General features: G+C 47.4%; 1 protein-coding gene across 3 annotated transcripts in view; it reads right to left on the reverse strand.

Moving 5' to 3' along the window:
- LOC147711650 (polyunsaturated fatty acid 5-lipoxygenase-like) overlaps nucleotides 1-25,092 on the reverse strand; it is an 836,408-nt gene that overhangs the window by 124,132 nt on the left and 687,184 nt on the right. For all 3 annotated transcript variants that reach the window (XR_015295955.1, XR_015295954.1, XM_086922316.1), the window contains exon 11: nucleotides 13,889-14,010. Coding sequence is in view for 1 of the 3 variants with exons in the window: in XM_086922316.1 (XP_086778442.1) it covers nucleotides 13,889-14,010 (122 nt within the window). In the remaining 2 variants the exon portion in view is untranslated. The remainder of the gene's footprint in view (nucleotides 1-13,888; nucleotides 14,011-25,092) is intronic.

Here is a 25,092-nt window from a genome sequence, read left to right on the forward strand (position 1 = left end):
TTCAACCCAGACGATGTTGTCCTTGGATTGTTGTGTTGACAACTCGTGTGCTATCTGGTGGTCACAGGTTTCATCCGTGGCAAGGCCATCTATTTAACATTCAGATGTTTGTGAAATGATAACCATTGTTTCAACTAGTAAGAGCAACTGCCACTTACAGTGCCACATACCTTGTAACTACAGCAGGCACAAAAACAGGAGAATATTATCAGTGTTATTGCTTTTGGATTACTGCTCTGCTCATAAAATAACGAGGCCAAAATATAATTAGGACTCTTGAGGATATTAATTTATAATCTGATGAAACGGTTTAGTTTAAACTACTACGGTGATCACTTTAGCATATATGTATATATGAGAATTGTGGTTGACAAATGGCAATTTATCCATCCCTGCCGATCCCCAACTGTGCAGAAATCTACCTGTTGCTTTTCTTAAATGTATGTTTTTTTACTTTGATGTGATCTGTCTCTTCTTTGAGCTTTTGTTGCTGCTCCACTCTGTGATCAGATGAGTTGCCTTTCTTTCTGAAGATATATTTTTCTAATTCTGTACAAACACAAAAAACTATTATCTATCATAATTCCAAAATCCTTGTTTTGGGTTGTGTTAAACAGGGAATGGAAAACGTTAATAGATTTAGCCTTTTACAGGGAAAAGCTTTTGTGTTGGGAAAGGTATGTTGTATGGACCCATGTACAAGAAGTGAACACTGATATGTGGGCATTAGTAAAATACTGGTGCAGTAGTAGTGTGACAGTGGTAGAGGAATGGTCTGAGTGCCATTGTTCATAATGTGGCAGCCTAGAGGGGGTAGTGTAGTGATGGCGTTTAGAAGTGCAGTGAAGGGGTATTAATGAGGTTGATAGTCCAGTGGACAGATGGCACTTGTTTAGTAGTGGATGTCTTTGTGTAGCACTGGGAATTGTAATATGGTGGTGTGGCTTGGTGACGGAGTGCTGGGGCAGTTGTGTGATGCTCGCAAGCCACTCTGGTCCTCCAACTCCCTGTTGTTGGTGATTCCTCAATTCAGAAGGAAAAAATGGGGCGATAGATCCTACTCATACCTCGCAGCAAGGGAATGGAATGATCTCCCGCAACTTCTTCGGGTTACAGAGGACATCTAAGCCTTTAAGCGTCTCCTCAAAATCTGGCTCCTTGAGTCGCTTTCTAAACCACAAGTTAAAATTAGTTTAGTCCTACAACCAGTGCCGGAAAAATCATTGAGTAGCTGCCATGCTCTACAAATCCCAAAATAAAAATAATAATAATAATAATAATAATAATAATAATAATAATAATAATAATAAGGGTTGGAGACAGGGGTAGTTTGGGTTGGGATAGTAATGCTGGAAACATTTAGGAATAGCTTAAATGACCATGAAGATTTGAACACTTTTCTCACTTGGTCTTAGTAAGGTCTAAATGGAGCTACCCAGCTGCCTTTTTGTTCTCTGAATAATCTGACTGCAGAGCTAAATAAGTTACCCTCTCAGTATGCAGTCATGTTTGAGGGTTTGCCATGAGATTCCTATGTGGACTGGCACAGAGATGCCCACTCTTCTACACTCACAACAAGAAGCTTTCAGTATTCATTTTATTTTTTATTTTTTTTATTTATTTTTCCATTTATCCCTTGGTGGTGGGAGACAGGTTAAACCAAACAAACATAAATCATACATAAGGAGTTATACAATAATGATTGAAGAACATTATTAATTTGCCAACCATTTTTCGAATGGTGCCCAGTTCTTAGAGGCAGTTAAACGTCTTTTTTTCCCTCTAAAAGCCTGAACAGAGGTCTCTAGTTTGAACCAGGCCAACATCCTGGCCTTCCAATGACAAGAAGTCGGGGGTTCAGGATTTATCCAAAGTGATGTAATACAAAGTCTGACCATAGCCATAGCAATAAAAAGAAAAGCTTGAAAATGTCTTGTTTTTTCAGGGGCCGTAGAATATTCGTAGCCACTAATTACCATTTCCGCTGAAATTTTAACTGAAGTTTGAGTAATCTGTGTAAGAAAAGTTTCAATTTGATTGATAAAGAAAGATAGCTCCGGACATTTGTAAAACATATGAACAGAATCTGCAGACGGAAATTTACATCTTGCACAGATCGACCCTTTTCCCCCACTAACAACCCCCCATCTAACAAGTTTTGCAGGTGTATAATAAAGATTAAACATAGCCATATAACTTTGCGAGCGAAGAGTACCTGAAACCAAAACAGACTGGCAAACACCAATGGAAATTTTAAATCAATAGAAGGTACTCCAAATTTGATCGCCCACTTATTGTTCTGGTCATCTAAATCATCAGGAAGTTGAGATAGAAAAGACTGATATAAACTGTCAATTTTTACTTTCTTTCTTATAGATTCAACTATAATAATTTTTTGAAACATTGTTGGATTTTGAGGAAGCTTTTTATCCAAAAAAACTTCTCAGTTGCAGGTATTTAAAGAAATGAATGGACTGCAGATGAAATTTCTCCTTCAAAAAAACAAAAGATGCCATTTGCCCGAGATCAGCTAAATCGCCGATCTCCTTCAAACCAAGAACTGTCCAGGTAATTGCCACCCCCTCTTGAAATATCATTGGAAGTAATCCAGAGGCATTTAGTGGGGTATAATAATTAAGCTTGGGAATATGAAAATGGCGACTGACTTTTTGCCAAACCGAAAATAATGCCCACAATACCTTGAATTTAGTTTTTTTTAAATAACTCGGTTCAAGGATACGAGTTAATACACCTTTTGTGGAATCTCCCAATGATATTGAATATATTGATGGTGAGAGATGTACCGGAAGCTCAACAGCATCACCTAATAGAGGAACGGCGAAATGTTGGACCATAGCTGCCCAATAATAATACATTAAATTCGGGACTGTCCACCCCCCATGATCCTGCGGAAGACAGGTCCACTTAGCTGCCCTCCTTGGTTTACGATATGACCATAGAAATCGTTGACATATCCTTTCTGCTTTTGTTAAAATTAAACTAGGAATTAAAAGTGGAATAGATCTGAAAAGATATAAAAATTTAGGGAGGACAAGCATTTTAAGGATATTAGATCAGCCAAATAACGAAAGATGTAAATGATCTAGCCGCTCTAACTTATTATGAAGTGAATCAATAGTGGGAGAATAATTCAGATCCAGAATCTGACCTACTTCAGGTGAAATTTGAATACCGAGGTATGTTGCCTCCGTTGTTGTAGAAACATGGGAGAGCCGTAGATTGTAAAATTTGCGTATTTGCAATATTTAATTTATAGCCCGAAATTAAGCCGTATTGAGTGGCCAGAGTCTCCAATGCAGGAAAAGATTGGGCGACATTATCAGTTAAGACTATAATATCATCAGCATATGCCAATGCCTTATATTCAATTCCATGAACAGTAACAGGAGTGATAGTCTGAGATTTTTCTATCAAACATAAAAAGGGATCAATGAATAGAGCAAAAAGAAAGGGAGAACAGGGGCATCCTTGTCTGGTGCCCCTGCTAATAGGAAAATAATGTGATTCACTACCAGAAATGCGGATTTTAGCAGTTGGGGATATATACAAAGCTTGTAAAGCCTGAATGAACTCTGGTGTGTAGCCCTTCCAACGTAAGACACCCCATAGGTACCCCCAGGAGACCCTGTCGAACGCCTTCTCGGCATCCAACAGGATCACCCCGAGGACGGAGTTTGTGACCTTTGCCCAATCTAGCAGGGCTACTACACGCCTGATGTGGTCCGTCGTAACCGGCCGGGAATAAACCCATGCTGACGGATAGAGGCCAGGGGGACAATTGTTTGAGTTAAACGGAAAGCCAATATCCTTGAATAGATTTTGCTATCTGTATTGATTAGCGCTATCGGGCGATGTGATGCTGGATTTAATTTGTCCTTGCCTTTCTTTCTAAAAAGAACAATGGTGGATTGTCTCCAAGAATCAGGGACTGACCCAGTCTGGGCAAGACGGAAAACTTCTAACATTTGCTGCTTGAATAAGTATGAAAATGTTTTGTAAAATTCCAAATGAACGAGATCCGGCCCTGCGGCTTTACCATTAGAAAGAGATTTCATAGCAATTATAACTTCCTCCCAACTGATAGGCTCAGCCAAAATTTGATTCTGATCATCTGTGACCTTTTGAGTATCCATAGACTGAAGAAATTGGTGTAAACTACATTACGCAGTTGGAATTCCCCAAGGCACGATTATTTCTCATCCCCCATTCAACCTCAACCCGAAACCACAATCAGTTCTTTTGACCGAACACCTAACAACTACGCCAATGAGACACAGATTGCGCTAAAAGTAGAACACAGAAGTAGAACCTTCAAGACTGTAGAAGTGTTGGTGCCAACTGCCTTAAAATTAACTTCTGGAATACAGAGATTCACACACCTGGATAATGGAAAAATTCTCATTCAACTACCATCAGTGCCAAGTAAATAAAGTCACTCCCCAGGGCTGGATTTTCAATAGCAAACATAGTGTAATCCCCCACGGACTGACAGTTTTGAGCCAGTCTTCAGCCTCACCAGGGTTAATGGCATAAAGTCAGTAAATGATTGCACTATTATCAGTGTGGAGTCGTTCTTTTCATTGTAGATATAGGTTATTCCTCTAATAGGCAGAAGTAATGTTACCCTTAGACGAACAACTCTTTGAATTAAACTGCAAATTTGCAGGGACGGCTCCTCCAATAGGGCAGAGGAGCTTCTCACCTCTGCTTTCTCACAGTGCGAGAAGCAGAAACATATAATGGTAAAACTACCATTTTATGTTTCTGCTTCTCGAACTGCGAGAAAGCAGTAGGGTTTGGTTGGAGGCAGGCAGGTGGGCTGGTCTGCTCTAGGGCAGGGGAGGAGTGTCTTGCCCACTGCTGAGGGTGCTGACTAAAACCAGTCATGTACACTCTGCCTTTACTCCATGTAGGCAGCATGCAGCCTACATGGAGAAAATCGCCTCCCCATAGGTGCCTAGCTGGGCTCCGACCTGACCAATCACAACGCTGCCATTGCAGCATTGTGATTGGCTTAGGGGAGGGGTGGGAGATTGCTTGCTTTTTGTTCCTGCCGGAGCAGCAAAGTAGGAGTAGACCGAGCAGTGAAGACGAAGGACCCGGGAAAGGTAAGTTGTAATTTTTTAATTGAATTATTTAAACTGTCAGTCTCCCCGCGTGACACCCCTTCCCTCGTGACCACTCACACTTCCTCCTACCCTGCGCGACCCCGCGCCCGCCCTCTCTACCCATGAGCCATACTGGCCATGACTGCATATCTGGGCATTTGACACGTTATATTTAGTCGGCGAGCAGGAGTTGGGGTACCTAGCGCTCAGAAGCAGGGGTGTAACACAGGCCCCGCAGCCCCTGCAGTGCAGGGGGGGCCCAAGCTTCAGGGGGCCTCCTCAGCACAGCACTTCGTCCAGAGAGCTCCTGATAGAGTTCCATGGATGCCTTGAGGGGACCTGAGGCAAGACTCTGTGACTAGTTTGGAACTCCCCACTTTCAGGACGTGGCAGTTTGTGCCCAGTGCAGGACAAGCACAACTGGGTAAAAGACTAGACAGCGGGTCCCCAGGCTCAAGCTGCTGCTGCTGTGCGGGGGAGGGAATATGCAGCTCCCGCAGTGCCTGGGAAGGCGGGCCCTGTCCCTCTTTTTCCTCCCGTCCTCCCGCTGACGCCGCGTGCTGTGTAGGGGCGGCTGTAGCGTGGCGTCTGCAGAGTCCAGGAGGAAAGGCCCTGCAGTACCACTGCGTGAAGGAGTGTGTGTCAGGAGGGACTAGTGTGGATGCATGACGCACAGACAGCCCGACCGGACCGGGCTACCATCAGTTGGTCCTGCACTGGGTGGCCATGACAATCATTGCACTACACACTATGCCATGTATATAGAGAGACCCTTGCGTTTTGTGGGGAACTTCATTGGTGAAATATTTTTTTTCTTGTAAAACAAATATGCATGCAGCCAGTCAGATCAACAATTCCATTCTTTTTGCTAATTTAGAGGACATGCGCTTGTTGCTATGACAATGCCGCCCGGTCTGTGCACCTTACTAGTCAGCCAGGCTGCAAGCAGTGAGTTCCATTATTCTAAAATTAGTCCCAGAGCCCACCATCGGTAATCCATGACTCTCACGCGGTACTGGCTGTTTGGAGAATGATTCAGTAACATGCTGATCTTCCTGCTCTAGGGCCTACATTGAGCCTTTCTCGGGGCTCCAGGCTTCATTCACCACTGTTTGATCTGGGGTTGGAGGCGCCAGGCCTGTGGGCAACAACTGGTGCTTCATAGCGGCACCCGCAGGCTAAAAGCAGGACTGCGCCCAGATTCGGTTCTACAGTTTTCTCTGAGGAAGAGCGATTCTAGTAGCGTGTGTTCAGCCGCCCTAGGGGCAGCTTCCTGCTCAACTCTTCGAGGTCACAAGGTGCCTTTTCCTCCCTTACTGGCCTGTGAATGTTCCTCATCACGACGTGTCTGAGCCACGTGTAGCTTCTGGCTCTTCCGTGCTTCTTCAAGGACAGGACCCCAGTGGATCGTCTCACATTTATGAACGTGTAGAACAAAGTATTTATTGTAAGTTCTGGCATATATTTTAGTGGCTTTCGATTCTGAGGCATCTTCTAATCTACACTGTGAGGCAGCCTCTTGTCAAGGAACAGTCACGTGACTCTTTATAGGATGGCAGGCGAGTGATGGCAGGGGAGGCTGTCATCCTCCTAGGTGTCCTCGCACTTTCCTCAACCTATCCGACTGTGACTCTTAGGGCGAGGGATCAGCCTCCATAATGGAGGGCCGGGCTTAGGAGTGTAAGACAGGCCCCTGTGGTGCGAGTGTCCCGCGAGCTGCAGGGAGCCCAATCAGCACACTACTCCGGCCTGAGAGCTCCGGATTAAATCCGAAGCGGGCCCCCCTGTACCTTTCAGGGGGGCCCCCTCAAATTTTGTTACGCCACTGCTCAGAAGCCCTGTAGCTGGGCCCCTGTGAGATCGAGATGAAGCTTGGAAGGGCCTTTCATTTGTCTAATAAGTAGTCCTGCCAAGTATCACGCATCAGTCATGACACTAACGCATTTCAGTGTGGTGCTCCGCATCACCGCACTGAAATGCATTGTCACGCAATATAGGCATAGTTCTACAGCTGTCAAGCCATTAGCGCTGCCTACTGCTAAAGCAAAGCTGGAGTGGTGGCAGCGTGCTCCCTTGCGTGCGTGCTCTGTTCACAGGCTTGGGGGCTCGGCTGACTGCTACAGTGTATTAATACAGAAGGAGATTTCCGGCAGTGGCGCCGCTCTGACTGTGTTACATCGAGGTAGCGGTTGCACAAATCATGGCAGCACTCACCTACTCGCACCACCGTGTGGCTCCTGGCTGCAGTATATTTAAAATGACAACGATGGCCACACTGCGAATTGGTGATGGAGTTACCGTTGCAGCTGGCAGGCCGGTCCGACCCCACGGTAAACTGGAATTGCCGTGGCTCGCAGTTCGCGACCTGTGGGCAGATTCACAAGTCAGTGAGACTGACAGTGCTTGCTGCAGCCAACCGAGTGAATTCTAGGAAATTATTTGTTTTTTTAGCAGCAGCGCGATCAGCTACCTCACTGGCGGTCGTGTTGCAGTAAACTGTAGCTCAGAGTTCTGCCCAGGCATAGCTGCAGGCTCCAGGCAGCTGCCGGGCTGTGTGTGACCAAGTGTGTGCCTGAGCTGCGGCACGTGCCGTAAGTGCCGGAGGTACGTGCTGCTGTCTGCGCCTGTTACAAGAGAAGCTGTACTTGGATTTCAGAAGAGTCCACACGAGGTCCAGCTCATAGGCGAGGCCAAAATCGTAAAGGAAATGTAATCAAACTCTATGAAAAGAGGAGTGTTGGAGGCGGACCAATCAAGCCTGTGCTGGTCGCCGCACCACACGAGATTCCAAAGAGGGGATGTTTTCTAGCAGAATAAGTAACGGAGCTGTGAATAGTGTGTACTGTTTCAGTAAAATTGTATGGTTGTTGCTGCTTTTTGTCTTGCCGTCATGTCAGGGAACCAAGCCCCGCCGCTCCCAATCATCTCTAGTTTCGTCATTAATTATCCCTGGACAACAACCTTTTGCTAACGCCTGAGACTGAAGATGAAGCAATGTAATGAAACTGACCTAGCTGTATTTTCCGTTTCCTCCTCTGGTTGTTCTGTAAAATGAAGAGAGGCCAATCCGTGTATCCAGAGGATGAAGAGAAAAGGCACTGTTTTTTTTTGGCCTCCTTTCATTTTACAGAACAATAAGAGCAGGAAACTGAAAATACAGCCAGGTCAGTTACGGACCCCGATCCAGCCCTACTGGCTGTGTTGATACATTACGGAGACCAGTAAAGGTAGAACTCGACTGAAGCACTCGGTAGGTCTGCTGTTAACACTCCTGTTAACTGGTGGGTATTGAAGGTCATAAGCAGGAGGGGAGTCAACGCTCAGAGTTAGCTATGAGGCCCAGGCCTCGAGTCAAGGGTAGACGCGGCAACGCACAGCTGTCTGCACAGTTTTATCCTATAGACAAGCTTCCCCTTGCACGCTCTGCATCCCTTTGCAAACATTCAGCACTGTAATATTATGTTTCTGACTGCGATCATGTGATGTTGGCGCCCTGAACGTATGTCTCATTGGTATCGGTTTCCATTTCAAGGGATCTAGAGCAGGTCGAAGATGTTTTAGTGCTTTTATTTTGCTCACAAGAAAGTGTCACTCATAGTTGTTGAATGTCACTCATAATTACACTAAAATTATGGAAATGTCACACATAAGCAACCTGAAACCTAGGCAGCTATGGATAATCAGAAGCTATTTCTCTAGACACTCTTGAGCTAGTCTCCATGACATAGTACGCGCACAAGGAAACACTCGCTCTCTCACCCTTCTTACACTTCCCAGCTTCGCTGAGGCCAAGAACAACCGGAATCGGTTGTGTTGTCAAGGCGTAGATTTTTATTCACATTAACCATATAAATCTACACAACCACTACGGGATAAAACGAGTAAAGCATTATTTGGATAAATATCAAATTTGCAGCAACAGACTTTGCAATCTCAGACTTTGCAATCTCCATATGTCAAATGCAGTAAGGAACTTAGACACATCATTGTAATAGATTTCAGCTTAGCCATGCACATGTACTTAAATTTGTTGGCCGACTCGGCCGATCCACTCAGCTGCGCACCGTGTGCCGGCAGGCCCCAACGCGCTACAGCCAACATTGCATAACTTGAAAAGAGGGTACCGCATAGCTCTCTGGCCCACCGAGGTACCTGACCATAGGCCTCCTCTCAAATAGTCCACACAGTCCATATGTTGTGGGATAAGCCAGTAGCAGGACCACCGGCAGGTCAGTCTTAATCCTGCGCCTATCCTTGGCAGTAGAGTCCAGGACCACCAGCAGGTCGGTCCCCTCCCCGCCTATCCATGGTACATTTCTATTGTACCCCCTCTTGGGGTCCCTCCAGTCACTGAGCCTCCATTGCTGCGTATGCCCCCTTTGTGTTAACTGTCAGTGCTCCGATGAGGAGACCCCAGTGGAGCCGCCTTATGTAACCGATACTCTTAGGTTTCAGTTTCCAGACATGGCTCCTACGTCATCAGGGAAAAAAGGTCGGTGGTGCAACCAGCCCTTCGACTAAGCTTGGTTTCCTAGCGCGACTAAGGGCGCCCCTCCTCTAGGTGAGGGGAGCGCCTGATCAGGAGGGCACCTGGATATTGTCTAGCGATACATTTTTAGACAACTTCCTCTGCAAGTATGACTACCATATCAGTTTTATGTTGCAATTCTACCAGTCACGTTCCCTGTTTATAAACAGCTTTTAATTTTTAGGGACACCATTATTCATAAATTACTTCCGCTACATTTATTTGGTTATACGATGCTTGTCAGCATAAATCTGATTAATAATGGGATAGGCCTCTATAAAATTCCCTAGCTGGCTAACTGTAAATGCATCCACTCCAGAAAATAGGCATGCATTTCAAGTGTCATAAAGTGGTGGTGGTATTGTTGGTGGTGGTATTGGTGGCAGTATTGGTACTGATATTAATGGTGGTGGTATTGTTGCTGGTATTGGTGGTGGTGGTATTGGTGGCAGGGGTATTGGGGGTTATGGTGGTGGTGGTGGTATTGGTGGTGGTGGTGGTGGTATTGGTGGTGGTGATGGTATTGGTGGTGGTGGTATTGGTGGTGGTTATGGTATTGGTGGTGGTATTGTCGGTGGTGGTATTGGTGGTGGTGTTAGTGGTAGGGGTATTGGTGGTTGTAGTATTGGTGGTACTGCTGGTGGTGGTATTGGGGGGTGGTACTGGTAGTATTGGTGATGGATGGTATTGGTGTAGGTATTAGTGGTGGTGGCGGCTTTGTGGTTGTATTGGTGATAGTGGTGTTAGTGGTGGTGGGGTCTTGGTGGTGGTGGTACTGGTGGTAGTGGTAATGGTGGTTGTGGTGGAATTGGTGGTATTGGTGGTGGTGGTGGTAATGGGGGAGGTGGTACTGGTGGTATTGGTGGTAGTATTGGTGGTATTGTTAGTGGTATTGGTGGTAGTGGTATTGGTGGTGGAGGTAGTGGTGGTGGCGGTGGTATTGGTGGTGGTGGTACTGGTGGTGGTGATATTATTGGTAGTATTGGTGGAAGACCCTTGCCTGGTAAAGCCACCCTACTCCCTTCTTATGAGCACAATCCTGGTAAGGGAACCCCTTTTCCTCCATTTTTGAAAGATAACTCCAATCAACTCAAATCTATGCCAACATGCTCTCTCTTTTACGCTAAAGGACAGGACTTTGGTGCTCAGGCTAGTAAGCCCTCTTTTAGTAGAAAAAATAAAAATAAATGGAAAGATAAAGAAAATATAGACATTACAGTCTTCTTCCCTACAGCAGCTTTTTGAATCTTAGGACTCAGTTTCAGTAACTGTATCTTCATCCTGTCAGCGAACTAAGAAGGAAACATCAAATTCAACTCAATATGTTTTCCCTATTTTTCTAAAAACAGGTGCAACAAATCCTGAGCTCCCCACAGTGGGGGAATTAAAAGCTTGTTGCTCACCTTCTAAGGAAAAAGATATTATAAGCAAAAGTAACATCGGTTGCAAGAAGAAGAAGGAAAAAAGGGAAAAACGTTGAAGGATAAATAAAAAGAGGGCAAACGGCTATACTTTGACCCTAATTTAATTTTACATTTATTATTGATCTCTGATCTGAACATTACAAAGAAGGAAGTGGGACAAGCAGCAACTAATTTAATTGGACCCTTTTCACCTTTACTGACTCCCTGTGCCCCAATTCAATCCTCACAGGATCCAACCGTATTAGATCCAAGTGTTCCTTCTATAGTACAGAGTAACTTGAATTATAATGCCATGCTATTTGCTTCCTCTTTAGGTAATAATGTTATTTATAACTCTACTGAAAATGTTCTTGAGGTAACTTGCCAAGCTAATCACACACTTTCTGTACCTTATACTTTAGATTTCTATTTTAGTTTTTAACATGAGCCTTATATGAACAGGTTGTTTCTATTAAGTTGCTTTGCAGAAATCCCTGACCTCCAAATGATCCAGAGTAATGACCTCGATCTGGTTCAGGTCCAAAAATATAATTCTAGGGGAGCAAGAGTTACGTTTGCATCTAAAGTTATACCTCATCTGATAATGTCAAACAGTGATAAATTAGGATAGTGTGGCATTGATGTTCTTGTACCTGAAGAGAAACTAGCCTCAAAAAAAGTGATTCATAATCGGCAATGTAATACTCCTCCAGATATCCCTACAAGGGATCTGCCCTACCTGGAGAGAGAGAGAGTATATTGCAGGTTTCCCTTGGTAAAGAGGGAAGGAGAGTTTTGGTTCTCAAAGAGAAAAAGAACCACTATGTATTGTCTGCAAATGAGGAAGATAAGAAATGGAGTTGGGTAGTGGGCCCTTAACACAAATAGATCATCAGGCTTAAAATATGGGTGTGTATGGGTGTATAAGTGAATGGCAGACACGCCGGCAGGCACAGCATGTGATTAGTACTGTGCATTCTCCCTCTTGATCACCGCATTCCCCCTTACCTGTATTTTTATTGTTCTTTTGTTTAAATGTATTAAACTACTTGGGAAACTCTCCTTTCCACCGCGGCTGCCGCGGTGGAAACTCTCCTTTCCACCGCAGCTGCTGTTGTGGAGAAAGGCTGCCTCCAGAGCCGTAACTCGCCAGCAGCAGCAGCCATATTAGGGCGGTTGGCTGTTCACGTTCTAGCCATTTAGGCAGGGGGTACAAAGCGGAAGCAGGGCGTGGGAGTGTTGCAGCGGTTGGCAGACACGCCGGCAGGCACAGCATTTGAATAGTGCTGTGCATTCCCCCTCTTGATCACCGCATTCTCCCTTACCTGTATTTTTATTGTTCTGTTGTTTAAATGTATTAAACTACTTGGGCAACTCTCCTTTCCACCGCGGCTGCCTCAGAGGGGCCGTTTGTTGTGGAGAAAGGCTGCCTCTAGCGCCGTAACTCGCCAGCAGCAGCAGCCATATTAGGGCGGTTGGCTGTTCACGTTCTAGCCATTCAGGCGGGGGGTACAAAGCGGAAGCAGGGCGCGGGAGCGCAGCGGACGCACGGAGCGGGCGCGCCACTGGCACGCTAAAGGCTCGCCCAAGGCTAGCCCATCTGCGCCCATCCGCGCCTGAATGCTGCCGGCTGCCAGGAAGTGCTGCCCGTTCCGCCCTGGGAGGATGCCTTTAATCAGGTACACGAGAGAGCAACTGCTGGGAATGGAGCAGAGCTGTGAGGGGGATTTGTCTGCTAGGAGGGAGATGGTCCTTGAAGGACACTGTATGAGCTGTGGGTGGGCGGGTGACCGTGTAGGGCCCGCAAATTATCTATTAACCCTTCAGCCACTAGGAGAACAGGGGGAGAACCAGTCAAGGGGGGGGGGCAACCTCAGGCACGAACCCGAACACGGGGAGGATCTTTCCAGGGGTTGTGTATCCATGCCAGGTCGATCCCTTAACACTCAGGGGAGTTAAAATAAATAAATAAATGAATCCACATTTGTAAAGAGCGAACAATCACCTGTAAGGGTCTCTAGGCGCTGGGGGCCGTCGGGAAGATTAAGCAAGCTATGGCCCAGAGTCTCATGGTGCTGGCCTAATCTGCGGCCGGCGCTGGGGATTGAACCGTGATCCCCAGGTTCCAACGTCAGTCACCCTGGCCGCGTCGCCACAACTGTTCCCTGGTGCATCCAGCGGTCCTCTGCCGCAACAACTTTGCATTTCATAATGCAGCAGACGGACCACTGCCAGTGTGAGTCTGGGGGTTGCAAGACTGCCACACTTTAATTCAGGCCCTTTGCTCGCTCATATGGAGCAATTTTGGTCTTCTATAATGTGCTTCGGTTATATGGAATTCATGTCCCCACACATCTTAGCACGAATGACTTACATCAGAAATATCAATGTGCAAATGCTGACTCAAGAGTCAGAAAGTCAAGCAAATGCCTCAGTTTTCAGAAGGAACTGTGAGCTGTTATTAAGAGATACATAATACCAAAAAGCATTTGGCCTGAAATAGAAAAAATATGAACCATACATTCCCTAACCCCAAACATGTGTACAAAGCAATGGGAGACACAAATGTAGAATCACAAAAAACAAGTATTAGTGTGATCTATTCCTGAACACCATACACCTGTACCTTTTTCTTCACACAGGAATAATTACATCTATTTTGGTAGGAAAGTGTGGTAATTAGAGCAGAATGTAGCTTCCACAATGTGGAAGTAACACCTATTTACATAACTTGAGGTGAAAAACTTTAAAATTATCCACATTTAATGTAAAATTCTCATCCTTTCATATTTGCATAAAATAGCATTGAATGAAGAAGAACTGTTTACCTGAGTCCTTGTTATCTCTCATTCCATAGACAAACACATCTTTCACAAATGCCTGAAGCTCTGCGTCCTCGCAAATGGTGTCATCATTTTCATAGTAAATGTTCACCACATCTGTAACAAAGCTACAAATCAAAGAGACAGTTACACAATGAAAAATCATAAATATATGGATACATCTTAATGTTCAAAGCAACAATAAAAAGAAAACTGGTATAGGATACTAAACAACCAGGGAAGTATTATTCAACAACTGTTTGTGAGCACTCCTTGAAAGAGATGAAAAGTCCACATTTAATGGGCTTAGGCCTAGTCTTCAGCAAGTATGTTTGCCTCATACCCTTGCCTAATCCCAGCCCATATCTCAGGAATCATTGCCCCTTCCACATTTCATGAGGCATTGCCAGCTCTCAAGGCAGGCACTCAATTTACAGAAAATAAAACTATTAACCCTGTACCCTATGGGTGCCCGGCTGTATGTGTACGCGGAGAGAAGATGTAGTATCCAGTGTGTCCCCATTACTCTATGTCTGAAATGCAGAGTAAATGATCTAAAAGAATGTTAATGTCTTGACTGCAGATGAAGCTAGGAGAAAAGGATGGTTGAAGGGAGGATGGAGCTCTAACAGGACATACCTGATGTTGTTGTAACCTGAGGGCCTACCATGAAATAAATAACTTGCTTCCTACGTGAGTGCTCCGGACTGTTGTACACCTCCAACGTCAACAGATCTGCTGCAATCCACACCAGTTGTGGTAGTGAATGTGTTGCAGTTGAGTATGTCTGCAGCTGCCTAGATTATCTTGCTCAATGTTGACATCTACAATGACAATATTGCCTTCTGCTCTGTTCATGGTGTGTGGTAGAGGTCAGGGGCGTAGCTGTGGGAGGGGGTTTGTGGAGTTACTCCCCCTAAAAATGTATTCTGTAGTAAATTGTTGGGTGCATGTGCTGTCTGTCGGTCTCTCTCTCTCATCTGCCTTAAAACTTGTATATGAACTATTGTTTTAGGTACTCGTAAAAATCTGCACTCCTCACTCTTTCCACTGTCTCTTAAGCATCTCTCAGGTCTGTCTTCTCATAATGTATTTTAACATTATATGCCAGCATGATTGTCAAATGTTTACACCCCACAATCTTACTGACCATGCTGCGCCCCTGGTAGAGGTGTGGACATGAGTCATCACCTGTTTGTATTAGAATGGTGGAAGGAACAGTTTGAAATGCTGTGGGCGTACTTCAAAACGTTTGAAAAGTGTATACCCGTAATCTTTTACATGCAAATCAGTGAAGGTGGTACATCACTGATATTTGGCTGATTTATTACAAAAAAAGCAATGACTGCAAAACCGATAAATCATAGATCTATCATGTTATAACAATTCCAGCGAAATACTGATTTGATTTCATCCATTCTGAGACTGAGTCTATGGGCCTTAACCCCTACGCTGCAGGGGTAATTCCCCCGCTGTGCTGGGGGGAGGGGGGCACGCACAGCGCTCCCATGCTCATAACGAGCTGAGCTAGTCATGAGCTACAGCGCTCCTGTGCTCATGACAAGCTCAGCTCGTCACAGGTGCATTGGCTCCCGTGGAACGCTCAGCACAGCAGGGGAATTCTCCCCGCACTTGAGCGTTCCATGGCCCATGATGAGCTGAGCTCATCATGAGCACCGTGCCTCATGACGAGCTCAGCTCGTCATGAGCATGGAAAAGTAAAGGTTAATTTAATCTCTACTCTCTGGAGTTGGAGTACGTGATGGATATCCCGTCACCCATATTACGATCTCCATAGGATATAATAAAATCATAATACTGTGGACGGGATACCCCGTCACGTTTTTGAGGGAGTATTCCCCTCCGCCAATATCTAAATCAGGCCCTCTGTCTGATTTCCTTCTGTTCAGCTAAACATAGAAGTTTCTAAGCATCACACTTCAATTCAGTATGACACTATCAAACCTCTGTGTTCTGTTTAACCTTATTCTTTCATTTTGTTTATTAAGCATCATCATCAAGAAAGGTAATCACAACTCGAATACTGCAGTCATAATTAGTATTTAGCTACACCTTGCAGACAGACGTTTTACAAATCTCTCACTTCCAGAGACAGAATGTGTATTATCAAAGAAAGGCGTGTTTTTTTCTAAAACCTATATTCTTAACTACATGGTATAATATTTTCTTTTCATTTTTTTAACTACACACAACCAAACAGTATAATCAAGCACTTTGTACATAACAACAGGACGCACACAGAGGCATCAGAAACATTGGCTTATCCTTAACTCTGGCCCGAATTATGATGGCAAACCCAAGGAGACGATGGATGGAGCGCTGACATTTTTCAGACACTCACCCCAGTCACATATCTGCCTTTAATCCATCAACATTCTTTAGCTCACTTAGCCACCCCAGTTTAGAGCCAGCTGTATGCATATCAGTCTTGACCCTATTCCTCATAGGAACAGTCCAGCCCGAACTGCCAAGCCAGATCCTCCCTGGACCGGAAAGAAGCATTCTGGGACCAGTTTCGCGTTAACAAGCCTTATCAGCAAGGCTATCTTGAATCCAGTGGCAAAGTGAGCAAGGGACCCACGTCTGGGCATACCCTACCAACGTAGGGCGAACAAAGCAAACGCAAGGAGATGATGGACGGATCGCTGAAACTTTACAGACACTCACCCCCAGTCACATATCTGGGTTGAATCCATCATCATTCTTTAGCTCACTTCGCCGACCCAGCTATATCCAAATCAGTCTTGACCCTGTTCCTCATGGGAACAGTCCAGCACTTACTGCAAAACCAGGTCTTCCCTAGACCAGAAACAAGCATCCTCGGACTGGTTTTGGGGTAACAATCCTCATCAGCCAGGCTAGCTTGAATCCAGTGCAAAGTGAGCAAGGGACCCACTATTGGGCGTACCCTGCCAACTTTGGGTGAACACAGCTAACACAAGGAGATGAGGGAAGGAGCGCTGAAACTTTTCAGACACTCACCAGAAGTCACATATCTGGGTTGAATCCATCATCATTGTTTAGCTCACTTCGCCACCCTAGTTATGACCTAGCTATATGCAAATTAGTATTGAGCCTGTTCCTCGTGATGGCAGTCTAGCCCGAACTACCAAGCCAGGTCTTCCCTAAACCGGAAACCAGCATCCTGGGACCGATTTCGGGGTAACACCCCTCATGAGCCAGGCTAGCTTGATGGCGGGTGTACTGCAGCCGGTCATACTGCAGAGGTCAGAGTAGGATCCCCATCTCCCATGGAATATAGAGTTCAAACTTCTATCCCTACAATGGAGGCGGTGCCTGCACAGGCACCGCCATAGAGATTAGGATGTCCCTTACCGTCTGCCTGTTCATGGCGATCCCACCACCATGAATAGACAGAGAGAACCTGACTTTTGGGGCCCCCAGGCAGGGCCCCCATCTACTGTGGACTACTCTAAGCGACCCTTAGAGCACATGTAGTGCCCCCACACGTACACGCACCGTGTGCCCAGGCCCCACATGGTGCCTTGCACACGGTGCATGGATGTACTCAAAGTGTTTTTCTACTGTGGCTTGTGCCCGCAGCCTTTTTCCTGGGCCGCAGCACAAGCCACAGTAGAAAAAAAGCACTTTCCAACTGCATGCATGTTAAAATGTAAATGTATTTGAGCTTGTATAGCGCACAGCTACCCGCAGTGGGTTTCCCGGCGCTTGCTTAGGGAACCCGTCCTGGTATTCCCCTGTGAGATAACCCCGGCAGGGTATCCGCAAGGTGAAAGCCAGGCATCCCGCCGCGAGGGGCTGTTGTGGAGATTAAGCAAGCTATTACCCAGAGTCGCAGAGTGTGAACCTGTGAGTCGAGAAGGCACCGGAGCGAGAATTATCGAGTCTGTGGAATTTATGAGCCCAAGACCCGCCGAGGCGGGGAATTGAACCCTGGTCCAGGGCCGATCTCAGCTTCCGGTTCTGCCGCCTCTAACCCCTGAGCCACACTTCTCATCATAATAGGCCTGGTAGGACTACTGACTCATTTTCGGGGGGTCACCTGCCAGATATGATGTTGGTCTGTGGTCCAACCGACCACCATCTTAATGAGGGCCTCAGTATGACACTTTGGGAAAAACGCTGTCTCAAGGGTTTGTGCACTTGTGACTGGTGCACAAACCTCACACTCCCTGTCTGGTACTGTCATCAATAAAGCACACTTTCTGATTAGCTTTTATTTTTTACAATGTTCTGTGGCTATAAGAAAAAAATATTTATAGGCAAATGAATTACCCACTAAACTATGGTGGAAAAGCTTTAAAAAAATGCATGAGTTGTATAGAAGCAAACAAATATTATGTAAATGACATAACTCTAATATGGGGTTCGAAATCAAAGTAGTGCTACAATATTATAACTCACGCACTATAAAACTATTTACTAAGCCTTGGGCAAGACCTCCTCCTCTTTCTCTCTTATGTTTTCTGTGTTGAGGTCTTTGCTCTGAACCAATGGGTTAGACAGGATCAGGCTATTAAAAATTCCCACCTACAGAAGTGTAAGCCTTTTGCAATTTTAAAATTACTACAAACCTAAAGTTAACAAATTAACTCCAGCCAGTTCTTGGGGAAAGTCAAGCACTACATATAGCCACTCAGAGGTACTCTAACACACTCCAATAAAAATAATGAAGGCAAGGACTTAAAATAATTCCCCATATGAAATAATGTGAAATAAAATTATTTTCACATTTAAAATTTGATTCTAATTTAGGTCAAAGGAAAGGCTTAACTTAGGACAATGTGTAAAGTATTTATGCAGTACCAAAACAGTATTAAAGCCTAAATGTAAAACAGTGAAAATATCCAGCTGAATAGGAAAAATAGAGTAAATTGTACTTAACCAAAATAGCAAAAATCTATTAAGTGGAACCAGATATCGAACTTTTAGTAGAAATAGCAACAAGAAGTGCTAGGCGTCAATGATGATCTATAGTTACAGTAGAACGTTAACTAGGCGCACATGGAGTATGATTGCTACAGAGTGCGGGTGAAAATACCAACCAGGTTCTTCCCTTTCAGAGTTTACCTTAAGCAAAAGCAAGAAGTTCTCTAAAGGGCCACAAACTAGTTCTACTGGACTGGTCTTGACTCCTATTCCCCTACTGAGAAGAAAAGGAAGCGGTTCCCTGACAGTAAGTCTGCAGGGAAGGCACCCCCTAAGTGTTATGAGGGCCACCTGGAAGCGTAGCCAGACCGGAGGTCCGTCCCTCAGATGGTTAATGCAAATGAGGGGTGAGAATCCCAAACAGTTAAGGTGGTCCATCATTTATGGTGAAATATAGTTCTGGAACAGACCACGCCAATGCTGATGGTCTTTCCAGGTTCTTTTGCCTTAGTGAAGAGAACTCCCAAGGGGTTGGATAGCATTTCCCTCTTTCTGCTGGGGGAACATACGTTAGACCTGGCATCCTTGGTGTGGTTTGCCCTTACTTTTTGCCTTCTGACCTCCTGTTTTTTCGACTATTGCACTGGGCACTTTACCACTGCTACCCAATGCTAAAGTGCATGTGCTTTTTACTTAAAACATGGTAACATTGGTTTATTAACAATTGGGGAAGTGAGGTTTACTATGGGGTAGTGAGGTTTACTATGGTAATCATATTGTCTCCCTATATCTAACATCAATAACCAGTCTGGGGCAGGTAATGTACCCACAACATACCCAGAGACAGAAGTCTGGTAGAACAAAAGCAGGGTCCTCCAACAGCCAGACAGTGGATACACTAGAATTATCTTGGCATTCTGTCCTCTGTACGCCCAAAGGTGTTATATGTCAAAATAGCAGACCTGTCAAGCATGATTTGACTCTGTAGTGTAAAAAAGGATGCCCAGAGCCCCAATCCATCATATTCTGTGGAGTACAGAGGAGTTATTCCTGCCCATTCAGGGCAGCCTGCTGTTTGCTCATGGGAGGCATTTCATCCCTTTTTCACACCTATTCAAGGCTCATCATGGCTGGGAGAAGCTGGAGGGCCAATGCAAGTTAGCGCCCAGGAATTCAGGCAAGGAAAAAGTAACTTTCAAAAACGTACCTCTCCTTAATATGTACTAAAAATCCGACTGCATAATTGAATTCGATTTTTAATAACTGTTAAAAATAGTTGTTTAATTATTTTTCTAACTTGTCCCATTCCCGAGGTATTGTATTAGTATTTTAATCTGCTCTCTGGTTTTCTACACAGGAACGCTAGACCTCCCAAGGTGAAAATAACTTTTTGGGCCTTGTCTCTGTCGGAACATGGTAATATACATTTTTTTCATGTCCCACTTTAAATACCATACATCCTACCATGTGGGCTAAACAACTTACATCGGTGTGCCTTATTAATATTTTAAGAGAAGTTTTCTCCTGTCAAAAAGGGTCTTTATGACTGGTTGGACTGCAGGCCTAAAACTGCAGCAGTCAGGCTGCAATTGTAAGCCTGAAGCGGTGTTTGAACCGCCGCAGTGGATGGCACAGTAGGTGCTGTAGTCCAATGGTGGTATTTAACTTCCAAGCCCTGGGTACACCTTGTACCAATACTACGAACGTATAGATAAGTTATAATATACCAAATACGAACATGACAATTTGCTCATGTTTAAAGGGTGTGGGGGCACAGACAATGTGCTACTTGTTAGAAGGGGTAAAGTGCATAGAGTTCTAATGCCAGCAAAAATATAGGGTCCAGCTAACATCTGAGGTGAACTGTTATGAGTACTAACTTTACACTCATAAATCTGGTTTTTGGAGGCTACACAGAGGGTAGAGATATGTAAATATATACTTAGGTAAAAATCTAAATTCGGTAAGGATGAATAACAAAAAAGTGTAAATTTACATCTAGATGTAATAGTAAATCTCCACGTGTATTTTTACATTGGTGAATAGGGCCCATTGTGTTTAAAGACATGTAACAGGAGAGGGATGAAGGGGCATCACAACGAATGCCCTTGTTGAATCAAAAAAGGACAAAGCTTAGATTCTCCAAATATGTTTTACTGGTGATAATGAATGCTCAATTTCGGTGAAGCAGATGGTGATGAACAATGTTCCCTCAAATTACTTACTATTCATGGCAATGTATGTGAGCACACCATTCTGACCGGTGTGCGCAAACGAAATAATACTAGCCACAATAGGAGCGCGTGAGCTACCTCCAGGGGATGAAGAGGAAATAATGTATTGTTTTAAAAATTGGAGTAGAAGGTACAATTTGAATCTCTTCCTTCCAACTATCTGTTGTGTGGTGAAGGGGCGTGGCATAGCGGGCCACGATGGCGGCTGCTGACTGCTGAGGCTGCGCAGTCGGGCGGCCCAATAGCCCGTGGATTCCCGTCCTTTCCGGGTTAAAAACACCACTCCAGACACCAGATCACTAATGGCGCCGGGGGGCAACAGAGAAACCCGGCTGCCCCGCACCAGAAGAGCAGAAAATGACACCGATTCGGTCCCTTGGACCCGAGCCCAAGATGGCGGCGTCTCAGCGCTGAACGGGACGGGGCTAAAAACCGCGACCCACCCGGACCTGCACTGTCCAGTGAGTGCATATGACCAGCTTCAAAGACGCGGCGGCCCTATCTACCCCCGGTCGTTGTGCCTGACACTCTGACCTCATGCTGGTAGACTGCTGGTGTCAACCCCCTGAGTGGCGGAGATGGCCAGTCGACGAGGGACGTCACCACCACACAACGGACCGCTGTGGGAGGAAGGAGAGGCCCTAACCCCCCCCCCCGACACACGCGGCGACCCTGGGGAGAACCATAGGTTCAGTTTGCCTCCCCGGGAAGCTGGATAATTGGCGGGGGCCCTCCACGATGACACCTGCCTGATTCCAACATGGCGGCCGCGATGGGACAACCTCGAAGTTGAATACTTTCCCAGAGGCCCTGTGAGCGGACTCTTGGGGGTGAGTGCCATACCCAGCTATCTTCCTCGTGGCCCCCCTGCAAGATCCCCAGACAACCTGGACACTCTACTGGCGAGCCAGCCACCAAATCGCCTATGCCTGACCTTAGGATGGTGGCCAAAGTCGATTGATTTGGACAGAGACTGGGCCCCATCCCTGGTCACTCCACAGAGGGCAGACCCCCCGGGTCCACACAAGTCCATCACTGCTGGGCTGGAACCAGATTACTGTCGAGTGGTGATCCTCCACCCTACTTGTAAGCGCGGGTGCGCTGAGAGGGACGGCACAGGATAAATTGTGTGTGGTGGTGCCCCCAGACGTGCACGGCTGGCGACACGGCAATGCAGCCCCGTTGGGTCGCTGGAGACCTTAGAGCACATTACGCCACCTACCACAAGATGGCGGCGAGTCACACGACCGTCACGCAAGAGACTGACACCCGGCCCCATTTCCGCGCTCGAAGAAGGCGAACACGGACACCACACCCCGGATCATCGCCATTGGGAAGCCGAGGGCCACACAGCAGACGGTGGTCCTTGAAACAGCGCCGGAAAACCAACCCCGCACTAGCACCCTCGCAAAAACGCCTTCGCCACAACCGGACCCTACCATATCCGACAAATTAGACGGAGTCCTAGCGGCCATTGAACTCTCCAGGGCCTCCATGGAAGAACGCATGGGCACTCTTACCACAGACATCAACCTAATCTGCGACGACCAGCGGAAACTGGCAGATAGGGTCCGGGAGGGGGAGAAGACCCTGGCAGATGTACAACCCACTTTAAAGACCCAGCAACGGGGGCGTGGCCAAGATGGCGGGCTGAGGGGACGCTCTTGCCGTGAGCTCCCGAGCCCCTGGAAACCCTGCACCGTCTTACGCCGCTGATCTCCCCTGGATCGAGCGGGAAACACGTCCAGTGCACCCCACGGTGTTGTGGAGCGGTCCGCTACCCCCAATTTCCTTGCTGCAGCGGCGGTGCCGCAACAGGGCCAGCCCGCGGCGAGAGCAGTCTGAGGAGCCGCCGAGAGGCCGGAGAACCATCGACCGCAGGCCTTCCGAGGTCTGAAGAGGAGGCCTTGAAGCACGGAGAGGACCGGCGGCTTGCGGGTGCTCCGACAGCGAGACCCCGGCGTGGCCTGGACGCAGCCATCCCCTGCGGAGCGAGGCCGAATTGGCGGAGAAGCGGAGGGGCGGAGCCGGCGGGAAGCAGCTACGCAAACCCGGGGATCAGGTAGGCCGCGAGGCCTGTGCTGTAGGGCCCGGCCCCTAGCCCCACCCTGCGCCCCTACCGAGTGACTCCGGACTACCAAACGCTCAGAAACACCCCCGCTGCCTGAAGGGCCTGACCCTTCCCCGGTCCCTGCCACTGAACAATCTACTTGGCCGGACATGGGACAAGTTGTAATCGAGCGGGCCCGGACTCTGGACCGTGAATTGAAGGGGGCCCCCCGCCCCTCGCCTTCCCCACGTGGAACTTTGGCTGGCTCGTGTGGACGACGGATAATTGCAGAGAGCCCCGGGAGAAGTGGCTGTCCACGGACGCGGCCCAGACGGGGTCGGAGACAGTGGTGCTGGGCGACGACCGGAGGGGCAGCCGTCCGGTGGCGCCTCTCTCTGTGGCATAGGGTCTCGGCCTCGGCTCCGGCCGAAGTGGGGCACCACACGTATAGCCCTGAAGACGAGACTGCGCCATAATAACGCTGGTCCTCGAGGACGAGGCAGATTGCCATATTGGACAAGGGTGAATCGCTCACACCGGCCCTGTGGAGCAACCATCGTGCCCAGCACTTGGAAGCGCCCAACAGAGCTCCAGTTTGAATCGGCGCTCCGGAATCCAGAGACCCCACGAGTTGTGAGGCTTGCCGCCCTGCGAGAGATTGCTGTACAGGCCCTGGCCCCTTCCTTGCCATAACGCGTGGGCCTTTGTGATACCCCACCCCCACGATGTCGAATGCCAGAGGAACGAAGAAAGGAGACCAGGCCTTACCCGACATGCTGGGCAGAGGCGCCCCGAGACAAGACAGGAACCAGCCAGCCCCGAGCCCCCCGACCAGCTCTCGGGGTGTGGAAGGCGGGGAACCTCCGGTAACTAGATCCTTTCTGGAGTCGCTGTTCCGCTCGTTGAGGGAGGATTTTCAAGCCTTAAAACAGGAGGTGGCCGGGGAGGTTCGAGAAGTTCGAAGAGAGGTTGACTCCCTGGGAGAGAGAGTGAATACGGTGGAGGCGGCTGGCCACTCCAGAGATGAAGAAATCACGCACCTACCGCAGGAGGTCCTGAGACTGAGAGATCAACCGATCAACCTACAGGCCCATGCCGAGGACCTTGAAAACAGGTCTAGACGCAACAACATCCGGGTCCGAGGCATTCCATCCAGTGAAGAAGGAGAAGATGTGGCTGCCTTCCTGGGGGCCATGTTATGTGAAATCCTGGGAGAATCCGAAGACTTCCTGATCCGAATTGATAGGGCACACAGAGTGGGCCGACCCCGGAGGGCCTCAGCACCTCCTCCAGACATTTTAGCTTTCCTGCCGGACTTCCCTCTGAAGGAGCGGATTCTCCGTGAGGCCAGGCGACAGCAGCCTTTACGTTTCCGAGACCACCAAGTGGCTCTGTACCAGGACTTGTCCGCAATAACGCTGCAGAAACGGAAGGCCTTTAAGATTGCTACAGATTTTTTGAGGGAACATGACACACAGTACTCTTGGGGTCATCCCTTTTGACTCATCTTCCGCTGGAATGGGGCTCTACACCAGTTCCGATCTCTCCAGGACGTTTGCGGAGTGCTGGGAATCACCGCGACGGACACAGACACTCCAGCGCCTCGTCGTAGGCGAAGCACGCGGGACAGCTGGCAGCTGGCCGGAGGACGACGATCCCCGCCGCCGCCCACGAGACCCGACTCACCTACAATTCGGGCGGAAATGACCAGCGCCATACAAGAGGCTTCCAGGACCACGGCGGCTGGTGATGTGGCCTTGACGGCTTGAACATACTCCGGGGGGAGATTGCAGTAGCCTTATCGTCATTGCAGGTGCGGGGGATCCGGGGGTAGGGGGGTGGCGGGAGCACTGGAGGTTGTGGCTGGACGTCCACTTGACTAACTTTCCACGGCCTTGTCCGTTGAGGACCAGACTGGGACAATGAAGTACTATGCATGGTTGGGGATGAGGGGGGTGGGTGAGGGAGTTTAATGGGGAAGTTTGAGGTTTGGGGAGTTCACTGGACGGCGGGGAGGATGGGGTGCCGTTGGGCACCAGGGAGGGAATTTTCAC

Source organism: Lissotriton vulgaris, chromosome 5 (assembly GCF_964263255.1).
Source record: "Lissotriton vulgaris chromosome 5, aLisVul1.2, whole genome shotgun sequence".
In the NCBI taxonomy this organism is placed as follows: Eukaryota; Metazoa; Chordata; class Amphibia; order Caudata; family Salamandridae; genus Lissotriton; species Lissotriton vulgaris.